Source organism: Staurois parvus, unplaced genomic scaffold, assembly GCF_062004578.1.
Source record: "Staurois parvus isolate SC_StPar_1 unplaced genomic scaffold, SC_StPar_1.0 ptg000570l, whole genome shotgun sequence".
NCBI classification, from domain to species: domain Eukaryota; kingdom Metazoa; phylum Chordata; class Amphibia; order Anura; family Ranidae; genus Staurois; species Staurois parvus.
This window is the reverse complement of record NW_028318366.1, coordinates 842443-860130: the sequence shown is the minus strand read 5'-3', so window position 1 is coordinate 860130 and position 17688 is coordinate 842443. Positions and strand designations below refer to the sequence as shown.

The following is a 17688-nucleotide window of genomic DNA, read 5'->3' as shown; positions in this document are numbered from 1 at the left end:
CGGAGAGTCTTTGAGGTGGGTCCTCAAAGGAAATTCAGAGGTTTTGGAAGCCTCTGGGGAAAAATTGCCTCGGCAGATGTATTGTGAATTCACAGGAGTCCTCGGTTATTTCTGCCATTTTAGAAGTAGAAGTGCCTATTTGCTGTGTGTTATGGAACTGCTATGTAGTATTTGTGTTTCTTCAGAACAGGTTTATTACAAGGATTTGTACTTTTAGGTGTTAAACTCCTGAACTGTGGAGAAGGCTTTGCTGACATGACAACCTCTCCGCTTCAGGGAATAAGTACTGATATTGTAATCATTTATTGCTTTGTCTAACAGCTGTTTTGCTTCCACTATGGGAAAGATCCAAAGTAAGGGATCTCTGCCAAAAATTCCAAGGCTTCCGCATAAAGTGTTAAGTGATATTGCTGAGAAAAAGAAAGAGAATCCGGAATGGTCTAGGCTAACTTGTAAAGAATATGTGATCAGAGTATCACCATGGGATGATTACTATGTGGTTCCTTTCACAGACAGTATTGCAGAATGGTCCCTGGATATGAAAAGCAGTGGTCCCTTTCCTAGAGATGGGTCTAATGATAAGATTCATATGGACATGATAAGGGGACTGTGTTTAGGAGATAAGACATCTTTCAACTTGCCCGAGCTGGGACTATAAATACATGAAATCTGCGGGTGTTCACTGGCTCAGAATGACTGGTTACACTCCGGAGCCAAGGAATTTTAATCTCCACTCTTTAACCCCCAGCATCTGCCCCGCCAACTTCTACACAAATATATCCAGCATTACCAAAGACAGAGGATGATGATTTCCTCAAATCTTTGAGAATAGATAGACCACTACAGCCTCCCGTAGAACAAGCAGTGGAGATACAGAGTCCGGATAGTACAGTATGGGAGGAGGAGGGAGGGGCTGTAGGAGGAAGAGAGGAAGGAGACAGATCAGATGGCAGTCCCGAGGCAGAGAGGAAGGAGACAGATCAGATGGCGGTCCCGAGGAAGAGAGGAAGGAGATAGATCAGTTGGCGGTCCAGAGGAAGAGAGGAAGGAGACAGATCAGATGGCGGTCCCGAGGAAGAGAGGAAGGAGACAGATCAGATGGCGGTCCCGAGGAAGAGAGGAAGGAGACAGATCAGATGGCGGTCCCGAGGAAGAGAGGAAGGAGACAGATCAGATGACGGTCCCGAGGAAGAGAGGAAGGAGACAGATCAGATGGCAGTCCCGAGGAAGAGAGGAAGGAGACAGATCAGATGGCAGTCCCGAGGAAGAGAGGAAGGAGACAGATCAGATGGCAGTCCCGAGGAAGAGAGGAAGAAGACAGATCAGATGACGGTCCCGAGGAAGAGAGGAAGGAGACAGATCAGATGGAAGTCCCGAGGAAGAGGAAGGAGACAGATCAGATGGCAGTCCTGAGGAAGGGAGGAAGGAGACAGATCAGATGGCAGTCCGAGGAAGAGGAAGGAGACAGATCAGATGGCAGTCCTGAGGAAGAGAGGAAGGAGACAGATCAGATGACAGTCCTGAGGAAGAGGAAGGAGACAGATCAGATGGCAGTCCCGAGGAAGGAAACAGATCAGATGGCAGTCCCGAAGAAGGAGACAGATCAGATGGCAGTCCCGAGGAAGAGAGGAAGGAAACAGATCAGATGGCAGTCCCGAGGAAGGAAACAGATCAGATGGCAGTCCCGAGGAAGAGAGGAAGGAGACAGATCAGATGGCAGTCCCGAGGAAGAGAGGAAGGAAACAGATCAGATGGCAGTCCCGAGGAAGGAAACAGATCAGATGGCAGTCCCGAGGAAGGAGACAGATCAGATGGCAGTCCCGAGGAAGAGAGGAAGGAGACAGATCAGATGGCAGTCCCGAGGAAGAGAGGAAGGAAACAGATCAGATGGCAGTCCCGAGGAAGGAGACAGATCAGATGGCAGTCCCGAGGAAGAGAGGAAGGAGACAGATCAGATGGAAGACCCGAGGAAGAGAGGAAAGAGACAGATCAGATGGCAATCATTGGTGACAGGTGCACCTGGGTCCTAGTGCCTGCCTGCCTGTATGCCTTGTCGGGATCCTGCACATGCGCAGATTCATGTGCTGCAGCAATCTTCTCTTTCGTACATTCCCAAACGCAATTCTTTTAGCCGGAAATCCCTTACACTCTGGGACATAAAACCATCCTATACACCACACATCATGTACTACATGTCCTTAAGAACCTCACTACGCAGCACATGACAGCACAAAGGGCAAGCGGTTATCAAGTGATTTTGACATCAACTACAAATTTGGAAGTGAAATATGCAGGTTCAAACTCAGGTCCTCTAGCTATGCTAAATTGTTTGCTATGGATAAACGGTGAAACTGACAACCCACCCGAGGAACATGATTGTGTTCAGGTCATACATGAAGATACCTCTCCCAGAATAGACATACAACACCCATTCCGGAAGCTCTGGACATATTTGTAGATGGTTCTTGTTCCAGACCTTCTGATGATACCTTTATACCAGGGTATGCAGTGGTCCAGTTACCTGACATTGTTCAGGAGGCATTACCCCTCACTCACAAATCAGCCCAAGCTGCAGAATTGATTGCACTAACAAGGACTTGTGAACTTTGTGAGAATCAAGATGTAAATGTTTACACAGATTCTAGGTATGCTTTTGGAGTTGTCCATGATTTTGGTAAAATATGGCAGAGAAGGGGATTCTCCACTGCAGATGGAAAAGGAGTATCACATGCGGACCTAATAAACAATCTTCTGGAAGCCATTCATAAACCTAGGTCCATTGCAGGAATTAGATGTCAGGCACACACATCTTCCTCTGATTTTGTAGCTAAAGGCAAGGCATTTGCTGATTGCACTGCTAAAAATGCCGCCTATAGCAACACCTCTTGTAAACTCACAAATGTCTATTGGCCATTTTAGATCCACCTATGTTACCGGAACATTCTCTTCTCAAGGAGCTGCAATATACAGCAACTGAAGAGGATGTAGCATACTGGCAACAGAAGGAGTTGACATGAGATGTAATTGTCTAATGTCAAAAGGAGGTATCCTAGGACTCCCACGTCACAGCGCTCCTCTCATTATGGCGCAGTTCCATGGCATAGGACATCGGGGTTGGCAGGTAGTGAAAGATGAAATAAAGAAAAGATTTTGTGTTCCAAATCTTACTAAGCAGACACAAGAACAAATAGGGCGTGTGTTACATGCATCAGAAACAATGGTGGAAACCCCAATCAGGTTAGACATCATCAGCTATTGCCACCTAGTGGACTATTTGAGGAACTTCAAATTGATTTCACACACATGCCTAATAGTGGACGAGGCGAGTTTCTGCTGGTGATAGTGGATCGCTTTAGTCGCTGGCCTGAAGCATTTGTAACAAAGAGGATGCAAGGAGCGTTACTAAAATCCTTTACAAAGAAATCATCCCTCGATGGGGATGTCTGGTAAGTATAGACTCAGACAAAGGACCAGCATTTACATCAAAGGTTACACAACAGGTAGCCAAACTGATGAGCATTGACTGGATGTTCCATATATTCTACCACACAGAGTTCTGGTCAGGTAGGACGGGCAAATAGGACCCTGAAGGAAAAACTAAGGAAGGCAACAGGGGGGACATTGAAGTGATGGGAAGCGTTCTTGCCAGCTGTTCTGGCTGAGATGAGGATGACACCACATAAAGGCACCAAGCTTTCCCCCTTTGAAATTCTTATGGGCAGGCCATTCCCCACCCCCTGGACAAGAGGTCCTTTGGTAGTTATGTCAGGTGATTTAGAATTAAAGAAAGATATGTCCAGGAATTGATTAGGGTGCTGAATGGTGTACAGGTAAAACTTGAAAAATGAGAATATGGTGCATTCATTCATTCATTTATTTCAGTGCAGCAACTTAAAAGGTGAAACTAATATATGAGATAGACTCATTCCATGCAAAGCAAGATAGTTCAAGCCGTGATTTGTCATCATTGTGATGATTATGGCTTACAGCTCATAAAAACCCCAAATCCACAATCTCAGAAAATGAGAATATTTCATGCAATCAATAAAACACGGATTGTACATAGAACAATATTGCACCTCTGAAAAGTAGAAGCTGCATATGTACTCAGTACTTGGTTTGGGCCCCTTTTTCAGCAATTTCTGCCTCAATGCGGCGTGGCATGGAAGCTATCAGCCTGTGGCACTGCTGAGGTGTTATGGAAGACCAGGATGCTTCAATAGCGGCCTTCAGCTCTTCTGCATTGTTCGGTCTCATGTCTCTCATCTTTCTCTTGGCAATGCCCCATAGATTCTCTATGGGGTTCAGGTCAGGCGAGTTTGCTGGCCAATCAAGCACAGTAATCCCACGGTCATTGAACCAGGTTTTGGTGCTTTTGGCAGTGTGGGCGGTGCCAAGTTCTGCTGGAAAATGAAGTCCGCCTCCCCATAAAGCTGGCCTGCGGAAGGAAGCATGAAGTGCTCCAAAATCTCCTGGTAGATGGCTGTGGTGACCCTGGACTTAATGAAGCACAATGGGCCAACACCAGCAGATGACATGGCTCCCCAAATCAACACAGACTGTGGAAACTTCACACTGGACTTCAAACATCTTGCAGTGTGTGCCTCTCCATTCTTCCTCCATACTCGGGGTCCTTGTGCCTCTCCATTCTTCCTCCATTCTTGGGGTCCTTGGGCCTCTCCATTCTTCCTCCATACTCGGGGTCCTTGTGCCTCTCCATTCTTCCTCCATACTCGGGGTCCTTGGGCCTCTCCATTCTTCCTCCATACTCGGGGTCCTTGTGCCTCTCCATTCTTGGGCCTCTCCATTCTTCCTCCATACTTGGGGTCCTTGTGCCTCTCCATTCTTCCTCCATACTCGGGGTCCTTGGGCCTCTCCATTCTTCCTCCATACTCGGGGTCCTTGGTTTCCAAATGAGATGTTGTTCTCATCAGAAAAGAGGACTTTGGACCACTGAGCAACAGCCAGGTCTGTTTTTCTTTAGCCCAGGTAAGACGTTTCTGACGTTGTTTGTTGTTCAGGAGCGGCTTGACAAGAGGAATACGACATTTGAAGCCCATGTCCAGGATCTGTCTGTGTGGTGGCTCTTGATGCACTGACTCCAGCCTCAGTCCACTCCTTGTGAAAGTCCCCAACACTTTTGAATGGCCTTTTCCTGACAATCCTCTCCAGGCTGCGGTCATCCCTGCTGCTTGTGCACCTTTTTCTTCCACACTTTTCCCTTCCACATAACTTTCTATTAATGTGCTTTGATACAGCACTTTGGGAACATCCAACTTCTTCTGCAATTACCTTTTGAGGCTTTCCCTCCTTATGGAGGGTGTCAGTGATGGTGTCAGGTCAGTAGTCTTTCCCATGATTGTGATTCCTACTAAACCAGACTGAGAGACCATTTAAAGGCTCAGGAACCCTTTGCAGGTGTTATGGCTGAATTATCTGATTAGAGTGGGACACTTTGATCTGAGAATATTCCACCTTTTCACAATATTCTCATTTTCTGAGATTGTGGATTTGGGGTTTTCATGAGCTGTAAGCCATAATCATCACAATGATGACAAATCACGGCTTGAACTATCTTGCTTTGCATGGAATGAGTCTATCTCATATATTAGTTTCACCTTTTAAGTTGCTGCACTGAAATAAATGAACTTTTGCACGATATTCTAATTTTTAGAGTTTCAAATGTATATGGTGATGTCTCTCTCTCATTCCCTCTTCCCACAGATGATCCAACCCACCCGTACAAGCCAGGAGAAGGGTAGTGGTTAAGGATCTTCACAAACACAAGACCACAGATCCGCCATACGAAGAAACTACCATACCATGTGATGAGAACCACAGTTCTGACTGCTGATTCCAACGTCTGGATACATGCTTCTAGAGTAAAGAGGATCCCGGAACCTCCAAGGAACCTCCAAGGAACCAGGAGCAACAGATGGAACAGGTAAAGGAGACAGACCTACCAGTGTTCTTCAATCTCCAGAATGCTGCTTCATCCAGAGACAGCCTGGAAGAACTATCTTTTGGTTGTCTCTTAGTGATAAGTGTTTCAGTGGCATACTGGGCTAGTCACTGTTATTATCATCCAGAAGAATGGCCACCAATCTGTGGCCACAACAATAAGACCGTAAATGACAGCGGACTAATAAAAAAGCAGCAGAAAAGATCATTGACCGAGAATATGTCATTATTGAAATGTAAGTATAGGTATGCCAAGCTCTCGGGATTCCAGAGTTGTTGGGTTTGCAGTATACTCCACCCCGAAACTATGAACATTCCTTTGTATGCGGCACCAAAAAATGTGACGTCAATGTTTATTGGTAATCTGAGTATTATCCTCACAAATGTTACTACAAGGCTGAAATCTGAAGTGTTGGGAGTTATGATGGAACCTAAATGGTGTTTTCATTTAGGCAGCAAATCAAATGAAGGAGAAGAATGTTGTAGTCAGTCTAAACTTAATGTCACTGGGATAGCACCTGAGGACGGTGACTTTGTACAAGTAAACACTACTAAGAATGGATGGAAAATACATAGAAAACATTCCTAACAATGCATCCCACAGGAAATACTATGGAGTAGGGCGAGTTTTCATTAACCCAGATTTAGTTGGTTACCCTAACCCAAATGTAAGTCAAGTATGGAAAGATCAATCAGTAGATTTTACTGAAGGAGTCCAGGTATGTTGTGGGTAAAATCTACTGACTGATCTTTCCATACTTGACTTACATTTGGGTTAGGGTAACCAACTAAATCTGGGTTAATGAAAACTCGCCCTACTCCATAGTATTTCCTGTGGGATGCATTGTTAGGAATGTTTTCTATGTATTTTCCATCCATTCTTAGTAGTGTTTACTTGTACAAAGTCACCGTCCTCAGGTGCTATCCCAGTTATTATTGTTATCCATGGACCCCCCAAGGACAGGAAGGATGGTGTTACTTAGCCACCTTGGTACCAGTAATGGATGTCATGGGGGGACACACAGTGATGCTTTACTGGCTAGTAGTCATCCCTGATATCCTATGAAATGTAGGCATGAGAGGGACTTGTATAAAACAGAAGACCAAGCCTGGCCATGGTTCCTGCATGGACTGGGTGGGGATAGAACTGAGGAGAAGGTGAAATAATTATTCACTCATTATGGATCAGATTATAAATGAAACACAACTAGAAGTAAGTCTTGTGAATGTTGAACTACGGGCATGAAGAAAACAGGTACTCATGAATGAAATGGGAATAGAACAAATGGGAGCAGCATTGACAGGGCTGTGTGAGTCTACTACTGACTATGAGTGTTGTACATGGATACATAACACGTCTGCTGGGATCCCAGACTACTATGAAGTCATTGAGAATCACAGAGACCAGGTAAATGCTTTACAAGCCCCAGCTCCATCCATAGCTGAAGATGACTGGGCTGTGTGAGTCTACTACTGACTATGAGTGTTGTACATGGATACATAACATGTCTGCTGGGATCCCAGACTACTATGAAGTCATTGAGAATCATAGAGACCAGGTAAATGCTTTACAAGCCCCAGCTCCATCCATAGCTGAAGATGTCTGGAACCCTTTTAAAGGGTTGGGAAGATTTGGAGATTTTTTTGGATGGTTTAAGAAAGTAGGCATGCTGATTTTATTATGTTTTTTCTAATAGTTATGTTTTATGTTGCTGCTAAATTTTGCATGTGCATTTTTAACAAGTTTTTTGCCAATCAGGATGCATATTAGAAACAACAACTGTGAAATTTGATGTGTTACTACGTGACAAAAGGAGGAACTGTAAGGAAACATGTCTTATAAACTGACATCCATTGTGTTTAATGCCTCCATTGTAGATGTGTGAGCAAGTTAGTTTCGTGTTTATATGTCACTTGTAACAACTCTTTGCTTCATGAATTCAGTTTCTATTCTGTAGAAATGGAACTGCCCTATGTGGTGGTCTTCAATCATTTGTGGTTGTTATCTCTCTTGATAAGAGTGCAATATATCATTGGTCATTACAATATATCATTCGTAATTCTGAATTTGTAAAACCTGCTCGCACGTATTAAACTTTCAGAGATTCAGCTTGCACACTTCGGTGTCCGGAGCTTTATTCCTCCTGAGCTCAGAGGCTAGAAATTACCGAAGACATTTAAAGGCTACAGACATAGGATGAATCCTTGCAATGTCTATGGTGAAAATCAACATTTTGCTGCCAGCTGAACCCCAGAACCTCCATAAATCCAGTCTAGAGACATAAATTGTGTCTGCAGCACAGAGAAGGAAGATTATCCGAGAGAAATCCAGGAATACAGGACGGGGAACACAGCTCAGGAAAGTGACCAGGGGATTACAGGCTGATATCACCCAGTCCCCGCCCTACTCTGGACCAATCAGTGAGCAGTATGGGTGGAGGAATGGATTTAGTGTTCATGACCCACCTGTGCTGATCTCTGTAGGAGTGTCCTCCTCTATAAATGTCCCCGTTATTCCATCCTCCTCCATAGACTGCTGATCATCCCTCACATACGCCTCTTCTTCTTCTGCTTTCACCTCAACTTTTATATACATCAGATCTTCACTCTAAACCAAGAGAATGACAGAAGAGGTCACCTGTAAAATATGAGTTTCATTATTGTGAAATCACATACAAAATCCACACATTGTCTCCACAAGTCCATGCTCTGGATGCTCCATCCCACCAACCTTGTAATAGTGAGGGATGGTGTGATCTTCCTGTGTGGAATCCCGGGAATACAGAGGACGGGGACATCTCTCTGGTGGGTTCCTGGTATTAGGTGGCTCCATCATATCCTTGTGTCCTTCTGAAAACTCCTCCATCACTCCATACTCCTCATCCTCCTCTTTATACTCTTCTTTAACAACAATAATATAATCATCGAGGTTTCCACTCTGAAAGATATAATAAAACATTCATTGTAACAAACATGCTGTGTATAAATCACAACTACCAATAATTGTCACTCATCTACCTGATGATGGTGAGGGATGGTGTGACCTTCCTGTGTGGAATCCCGGGAATACAGAGGACGGGGACATCTCTCTGGTGGGTTCCCATGACTGGATCCATCTGTAGGAAACACACACACTGACTGAATCCATTGTTTCTATGTGTTTATCAGATGATGGGGGATCTAGGTGGATCCTCCGTACTGCTCTCTCCTTTACAATAAAGTCTCCTCTTACCCGGTGATGTGAGGGGCGGCTGATTGTCCATCATGACGTCCTTGTAGAGATCCTTGTGTCCTTCTAAATACTCCCACTCCTCCATGGAGAAATAGACAGTGACACCCTGACACCTTATAGGAACCTGACACACACAATGATACAGTCACCATCCAGACACATCCCTTGTCTGTTACTGGAGAATGTCCCAGAATTCCCGGCACCGCTCACCTCTCCTGTCAGCAGCTCAGTGATCTCTCTGGTGACTTCTAGAATCTTCTTCTTCTTTCTCTCTTCTATCAGGGAGGGAGGTGGAGGCAATGTGATGTCATATGATCTCCAGACTTCACAGGAGGAAAACTCTACATCTGAACACAAATAGTCACATCAAATGATATTCCCAGAATCCTCCTCACCTCTCCATTCAGGTCTCCATTTTATTAAAGCCCCACTTCAGGCTGAGGTATAATTCCCCCCCACAGGACCCCCACACTACGCAGGGTATAGGCTTGTTGCAGCATTCTGATGTCATTACATACAACGCATGACCAACATGTGCGTCCTGCCTCTCCTAAACTGAAGAGTGAACTTTGACCTTTACCATCCAGAAATCTGTCCGGAATCTGTGGAAGTAAGCTGTCATGTGATCAGGTGACGTGCGGAGGAACGGAGTGTAAATAGCAGACAATTGTCTCCAGAGCCCCTAATGGTGGGGATGGATTTGGCGGCGTGCTGGTGCCAAGTTTCCTCCCCCCAGGGTCACTGCAGGTGTGGAGAAAAGCTGTGTAAGAGGATATGGAGGAGAGATGAGGAGGAGATCCAGGAATCAGGAGAAAGGTCAGGGCAAGCAACAGACGAGCGCATCCAAGAGACCAAGCCGGGGTCACTACACAGAAAATCAATCCAAGGAAACAACAGGCAGGACGAGGAATAGCAAGAAGGAGCTGAGAGACAAATGAGAATATTGCTCAGCCAATGGGAGATGATCTCAGCATGACTTCCATCATGAAGGAGATGAGGGGGAGGGGAGGAAGTCACTGAAGGTGACCATAGATCCATGGAAATTCAGCTGGTTCAGCAGGGATCGCTCACATTTCCATCCATGTGTGGCCACTGCCGGATAAAAGCCACTCCCCCAGCGGCTGCAGCCAATAGCTTCAGTGCTGATCTGTGTATTCTGAGAGCGGAGGAGTCCCCCCATTGTCAGAATACAAGAGTGCAGCGGGGAGGATTCCCCCATCCACCTCCAATGTGTGGATGGGGGAATCGCTTCAGTTTTTCTCTCATCCCGCTGGCTGAACGATAAAACTGAACCATGTAGGCCAGCTTTGGGGGCAAATATATTATCATCAACTCATCCCTATGAAGGGGTTAATCTGGGTTCCCACACTATATATGTGTGTATCATCATCTGCTGGAGATAAAAGACGTCACAGTGACTATGGAGGAAGAGGATGGACATGACTATGGAGGAAGACGATGGACATGATGGGGGTTACTGTGTATAAATAGGAAATAACATCTTATTACCTTCCCTGCTACCACTTCCAGCAATGTCTCCATTGTACTTCGTACCACATGGAACTTCCTGTCTGTACCTGAAATCACTTCCTGTCTGTCCCTGACATCACTTCCTGTCTATCTTCCATAGAGACTTCCTGTCTGGGTAGAAGTGAGATCCCCACCTTGTGGAGCTCAGAGGAACTGCAGCCCTGAAAAGCATCTGGTAGTGTGACCCCGGCCTTGTGCTGGGTGTGTATGGACTGTAGATCCTTATAGAGGGGTCACCTCCACTCCCACCAATGGGGACAGAAATATATGACTGCTCGGGGGAGGGGTTTTGGCCCCTTTGATTTTGCAGTAACACTGATTGCAGATTTAGTCCTGTAGAACATCTGGTATATGGATACAAAGCCCCCCAGCTGGGAGTAAAGGGTGGAAATGGCTGGTGACCCCCAGATTTGGGCAATGATGTCATCACTATTAATGGATAAAACCCGCGCTATGTGTAACTAAAAAGGTTGTGAGAACCACAATCGGGCTCAGGGTAGGATTTCTGCTGCTGCTCCTAATTTTGAGATATGGATTGCGTGCCGGAAAATAATTACACGGACAACTGTCCAGTACAACCACTTTCACATCATCTTATCTCCGTTTATTGCAGGGCGGTGCTTAACCTTTTATACATAGAAAACAATAGAGTATACGTCACTATTACGTATATACAGTCACGTTCTAAAAGGCACATTTTTCTTGGTTGAAATATAGGAGAAATGTAGAAACTTGATGCTTCTCGTCCTGTTATCTTTTCACCCCTCCCCTCACATTCCCAAAGTAAAATCCTCTCAGTGCGAAGGGAGGGGTTGAGAGCATCGCTCTGAGCAAAACAAGTTAAGGAGGACTGCAAAGCCCAGCAGACAAAATATATATATATATATATACTCACAACACATATATTTAGAAATCTAAAAAAGTATAAAAGTAAATATGTATAAAATGTATATTTTAAACAGAAAACAGAATAGGCATTTTACCAAATCCATCACAGTCCCCCCTTAAAATGACTGTTTTACTCTGTCCCTATAACACCTCGCTCATCTGTCCTTATGTACCTTGGAACTCTTTTATGCTGTACGTTAGACAGGTGATGACTATTTCATCACCCCCCTTGCCACAGACTTTGTACATAAGGAAGTCAGATGCTATCCCTACAAAATTGTGAAATTGCTGTTGGCGGGGGAGGGACCGTAGAGGAGTGAAGGGTTTATCCTCTTCCATCACAAGGGGGTCCTCCTCTTCTTGATGGAGAAATGTAGGTGTGCTGTTGTCTACAGCCTTGCTTATTAACTTCTTTACAAATGATAGAATACAACATACAATCAGGGCTAAAAGAACTAGAATTATTAGTACAGTTACCCCTATTTGGGCGAGCACTTTTTGCCACCCACTCATCCAGCTAAAATATTGATCCCCGGGTCTGTGATACCTGAGTTCTTCTTCAGCTCCACTGACAGATCTTCTAATTTCTTTATAGCCAGAGTAACCTTACCATTCGGGCCAGTATTGTCAGGAATATATGTACAACATGTTCCGGTTCCTTCTATCATTTTACAGACACCTCCTTTTTCCGCTAAAATCATTTCCAGAGCCATCCTATTCTGGAATGTCATGTAGGATGTAGGGGCTAACTGGTCAACGATTCCTTGGAGGACATCCCTGGAGTAATTCACAAACCTCTGTTGGTTGTAGTATATGTAATCTATCCAATCTACATTTTTATTAACAGTTATTTTGGGGATCAGAAATTCGAAGCCTGCTTTTACTTGGTCTCTGGCTTTGAATTTATTAGGCACCCCCCCTTGGGACTCCAATGGCATCTATATACACATGTGGGTCAAAACTTCCGGAGGGAGCTGTCCGCTTCCTCCTGTGCCTAGATGCTGAGTCAGTGTATGTGTCAGGGGTATCTTCTGTTAGGATATGGAGAGGCATAATGACCTTTGCAAGAGCATACTCACCAGTCCAAATCCCTTCCAATCTGGTTCTAATCTTTTGGTCCCCAGTAATCATCCATGACACATATGTATACCTGGTCACTACTATCGGAACATGCTCATTATGTCAAGATCATATAGGTTATGGTCATAGCACCACATGGGATCTATACTACAGAAATCAAAGGTGAAAATAGCTACATGAGTGTTGGATGAGTTGTACCAAAATATAGTGGTGTCACCTATTTTGGTGATATCCACCTGTTGAGCCTCTGTCAGACTTATAAGAAAAAGGATATACAACATAGTTGTCATGGTGTAGATGACTCCTTTTCCTCAGGGTTTGGGACATTCTTGCAGTGGGAGGCGTGTATCCAAGTGTTCTTCCCGGCCACCTTGTCAGAAGTGGCTGTGGTCAGCAGAACTTGGAATGGACCATCATATCTTGGCTCAAGGGAATGTTTCCTCATAAATGTCTTTACTAATACCCAATCTCTGGGTAATAGGCTGTGAATTCCTGTATCTGACTCAGAATCTGGAATGGAGAAAACACTTGGACATGGATACGGGTTAATTCACGTGATAATGCAGTCACATAATCAATTAACACATCAGATTGTAATTGCAACTGTTGCGGAAAGTAACAGCCAAGTCTGGGGGGCTGAGCTAAACAAAATTTCATAAGGGGACAGGGCATGTTTCCCCCGGGGGGTGTGTCTGACACTAAACAGAGCAATGGGAAAACTGTCTGGCCAAGTCACGTTAGTCTCTTGGGCCATCTATAGCATCCTGTTTTTTAGAGTCCCATTCATCCTTTCTACCTTCCCACTGCTTTGAGGGTGATATGGGGTATGTAGGGCCAACTCAACCCCCAGTGCTGTCCAAATCTCTTTTGTAAGGGTTGCTATGAAGGCTGGACCCTGAACACTCTCTATCACCTCTGGGACCCCAAATCTACAGACTACCTCACTCAGTAGTTTCTTAGCCGTGGTCTTGGCTGTCATGTTTGTAACAGCATAGGCTTCTGGCCAACCAGAGAACATGTCCACCACCACTAGGGCATATTCATATCGTCCACTTTTTGGCATCTGTATATGATCAATCTGTATCCCCTGTAATGGATAGAGGGGTTTTGCCAGATGTTTCTGCAGTGTCTTTTCCGTCCTCCCCGGGTTGCATTTTGCACATACTACACACGAGGCGCAGTAATTTCTGGTTAAGGTGGTTATCCCTGGAGCCCAGTAATACTTGCTGATCAACGAGTTCATTAAGTTCTTAGAGAGATGTGCATGTCCATGCGCCCATTGGACAATTGCTGGATACATATGTTTTGGTAAACAAGTTTTTCCTTTCATCGAATACAATTCTCCATCATAGTCTGCTCCTTTATCAATCCATTCCAGCCTTTCTTCTGTATAAGCAGCTATTTGCATAGAGATCAGGTATTGCTTGTCAGATTTCACCTGTACTGCCAAAAGTATCTGTACTGAGGTCTCACTCTCCTCTTCAGCCACCTCAGACGTTTTTTGTTGGTTTTTTCGCTGCTTCTTTTGGCAGCTATATCCGCCAAGTGGTTCCCTCTGGCCTCTTGAGAATTCAGTTTACCGTGTGCTTTAACCTTCAAGACAGCCACTTGGTCAGGCAGGAGCAGTGCATCCATTAAGTCCTTGATGGCTGGGCCGTGTTTTACCGGTGTTCCAGCCTCTGGCTTTCCAGATCATACCAAAGTCATGAGCTACTCCAAAGGCGTACCTTGAGTCTGTGTAAATATTGGCTCTTTTACCTTCTGCCATCTTACACGCTGTAGTGAGGGCTTGAAGCTCTGCTTCCTGGGCAGATAAAGTTGGTGGTAATGCTCCTGCTTGTAGAATTTCAAATTCCGAGGTCACAGCATAACCTGTGTGGTACTTTCCTCTTTCATCTGCATATCTGGAGCCATCCACAAAAAGTGTGTAATCAGGGTTTTCCAGAGGAATTTCACTCACTGTAGGGAGATGTGTGTTTCCATACGCATCATTTCAAGGCAGTCATGTGGAGTAGTGCAGGGGTCTCCTTCTTCACCTTCACCTTCTCCCCCCTCGAAAAATGGCAGAAGAGTGGCTGGGTTGAGGGTAAGACACCTTTGGAGGGTCACATTGTCAGGAATGAGGAGGGAGATTTGCAACCGTAGATGTCTGGCTGTGGACAGGTGTCGGGGTTGTACCTGATTCAGGATGGCGGCAATGTCATGCGGTGCCAGAAGAAGTAGGGGGTGTGCTAAAACGAGGTCTGAAGTTTTGTCCAACAGTGCTTGAGCAGCGAAGACAGCTCTTAAACATGAAGGACCACCTCTAGCTACGGGGTCCAAATGGCAAGAATAGTACCCAATGGGTCTGGTTTGACCTCCATGTTCTTGAGCTAGGACCCCCGTGGCTTGACCTTGCTTTTCTGACACAGTTTGAAAGGTTTCTCATAATCTGGAAGTCTCAAGGCAGGAGCGGTGGATATTGCTTGCTTCAGCAGAATAAAATTGTCCCGGGCCTCGCTTGACAAGGTAAATGGCACAGACTTGAGAGCATCATAGAGTGGTTGCATAAGGACCAATGCATCAGGGATCCATGCCCTGCAGTAGGATATAAGTCCAAGAAAGGCATGCAGTTGTTTAGCTGCTTTAGGTTGGGGAATATCCTGGATTACAGCTACACGGTCCCCCAGTCTTGTTTGAAAATACTCCCATAAGGGGTGACACGGGTTTGCCCATTTCCTAACGAGAGTTGGGGCGTGGTGGTTGATATTCGCATTGCCCTTCCCGGGGGTCTCTGTCTTGCCTGGGATATCTTGGGGCTCTGCATTCTCTTCTAAAATGTTCCCGTTTTTCACAGTTATAACAGGTGATCCTTTCCCTGATATTGGGCAATGGTGGTGGACGAGTTTAGGTGGGATCTTCGTCATTGACCACCATGAGGGGCGCTGGTTTTTTCCTTTTTGATTTTCTATACCTCTGGCCACCATCACCCTCAGACCTTTCCTGATATCCTCTTTGAGCCCTGAGACAAAAGCAGTTGAGAGCATATGTGTGTGTGCCTTTTCATATTGAGAGAAGCCCAGATCATCAAAGGCCTGTATGAGTCTGGCATAATACTTCTCCACAGACTCCCCTTTATCTTGGGTGATGTCTTGAATTGTGGTAGTCTGATCCGCCAATTTCTCCTTTGCCCAGTCATGGAGCTGGGCACAGAACTCCACGCCTGAAGAATAGGAAATAACACTTGTCAGGCAGGCATCATTGAAGGCCATCTGCATAACCGGCCAGAAAATATGTCCTGCTTTAATTTGGCGTAGACTGAGCAGGTCTTTCCAAGCAGCTGAGTAAGTTTCTTGTATCTGCACTACCCTGCGATAAAAGGGCATTGTCTGTTTCTCTGGGTCAGGCAGACTCGTCACTAAGGCCGCTGCTTGTGATGGGGTAAAAGTGACACACATTACCGGTGCCCCTTCCGGTAATCTTGAATGTCGGGGCTGTCTTGTGTACTGTTCCTGTTTAGTTTGTACTCCACTGTGCGTGGGTTTGGGAGTCAAATCTATTGGCGCCCTTGTCGCTTGCAGCTGTTGAGCACTCCATTCAGATGCATCGTCATTCAATTGGACATCTGGCATAGGTTTGGGAGTCATACCTATCGGCATCCTTCCTGCTTGCGGTTGTTGATCATTCAGCTCGAATACATTGTCATTCATGTATCCGGCTTGTGAAGGTGATGCTTCCATATTGGGGAAAACGGGAGTGTGGTAGGAACCATCCTGGTTTAGAACAGGGAGAACTGGATAAACTCCTTGTTTAGGCCTTCCAGGTGTACCAAGATGGCTGCCGGACGGAAGTGCACCAGGCTGGGCAGGAAGTGACAACACAGGTGTAGCAAGATGGCTGCTAGCAGGAAGTGTACTGGGCAGGGCAGGAAGTGACAACACAGGTATAGCAAGATGGCTGCTGGCAGGAAGTGTACTGGGCAGGGCTGGGGTGGTGGGCATAAAGTAGGCGTTAGATGAAGGGCAGGGCTGTCCTTCCCCTCCTCCACCCCACATTCCAACATAGGGAGGTGGTTTTAGCACACTTCCATTTACAATTTTGTGATACAAATACATTATACAATTGCCATTTTCTTGAATTTCTTCCAACTATCCTTCTTTATGCAACACTTTTCCAGTCCTGTTCCAAACTTCTGTCACGTTCAGCAAACCTTTATCACATAACATTCCTCTCTGTTCCTACAATGATTTATGCCAGTCCTAACCTTCAGCTTACAAACTTTCGCTACTTTAGATAACTTTTTAACTGCTTCACTTCTTTCTTTCCTCTTTACAATATCACATACTAATCCTTTCTGTGGCTTGACTATCTTCTGACCCATCTTCCCCCTCTCTCTGGGTCACCCAACTTCTCACTCTGTTCTGTTCTTTCACCGTAGTCTCAGCTAACGGTTTCAGAGGCAGCGTGGGCAACTATTAGATTAATATCCATATTCCGCTGCTTTCTGTCTTATCTCAGAACAAACAGTGATTCACAAATACACTCAGAACAGGACATTACACCTGCCGCCCCTCGCTCCGTGAAGCTTCAGCAGCTGAACTAAACCCTCAGGGGTCTCACACCGTCAACCCCGAGTCACCGTCCGTTGACGCTTGTTGCAAGTTTCCGTCTCTTCAGGGGCCCACAGCTCACCTGGCCGAACACCCAATTGCAACATATTGCAAGGTTCCGTCTTCCAGGGGCCCACAGCTCACCTGGTCAGGACACTCATTGCAACTTATCTATCAGTCTACTGAGTTATCACAGTCGCACAGGACGACAGACATTGAACAAATACACAGTCAGCAGAGATCCAATGGCAGGTTCGTTAAACAGCCCCAGGCGAGGAATAAAAATTACCTGCCTCTAGATGACCTCCGGAAGCCGACAAGACTGGCTGCTAGGACTGGACAGAAACAAATCATACAGTGGTAAGTATAAAAAGTACCTACCGTACTCTCAGGGGTGCGCAAATCCCT

The 17688-nt window shown here is 45.5% G+C and overlaps 1 protein-coding gene across 1 annotated transcript in view; it reads right to left on the bottom strand.

Moving 5' to 3' along the window:
• LOC149450581 (uncharacterized) overlaps positions 1–17688 on the bottom strand; it is a 90958-nt gene that overhangs the window by 3729 nt on the left and 69541 nt on the right. The window contains exons 4-6 of the mRNA XM_089691705.1: positions 15215–16443; positions 14357–14595; positions 13632–13690 (exon numbers count right to left, since the gene is read on the bottom strand). Coding sequence (XP_089547831.1) covers positions 13632–13690; positions 14357–14595; positions 15215–16443 — 1527 coding nt within the window. The remainder of the gene's footprint in view (positions 1–13631; positions 13691–14356; positions 14596–15214; positions 16444–17688) is intronic.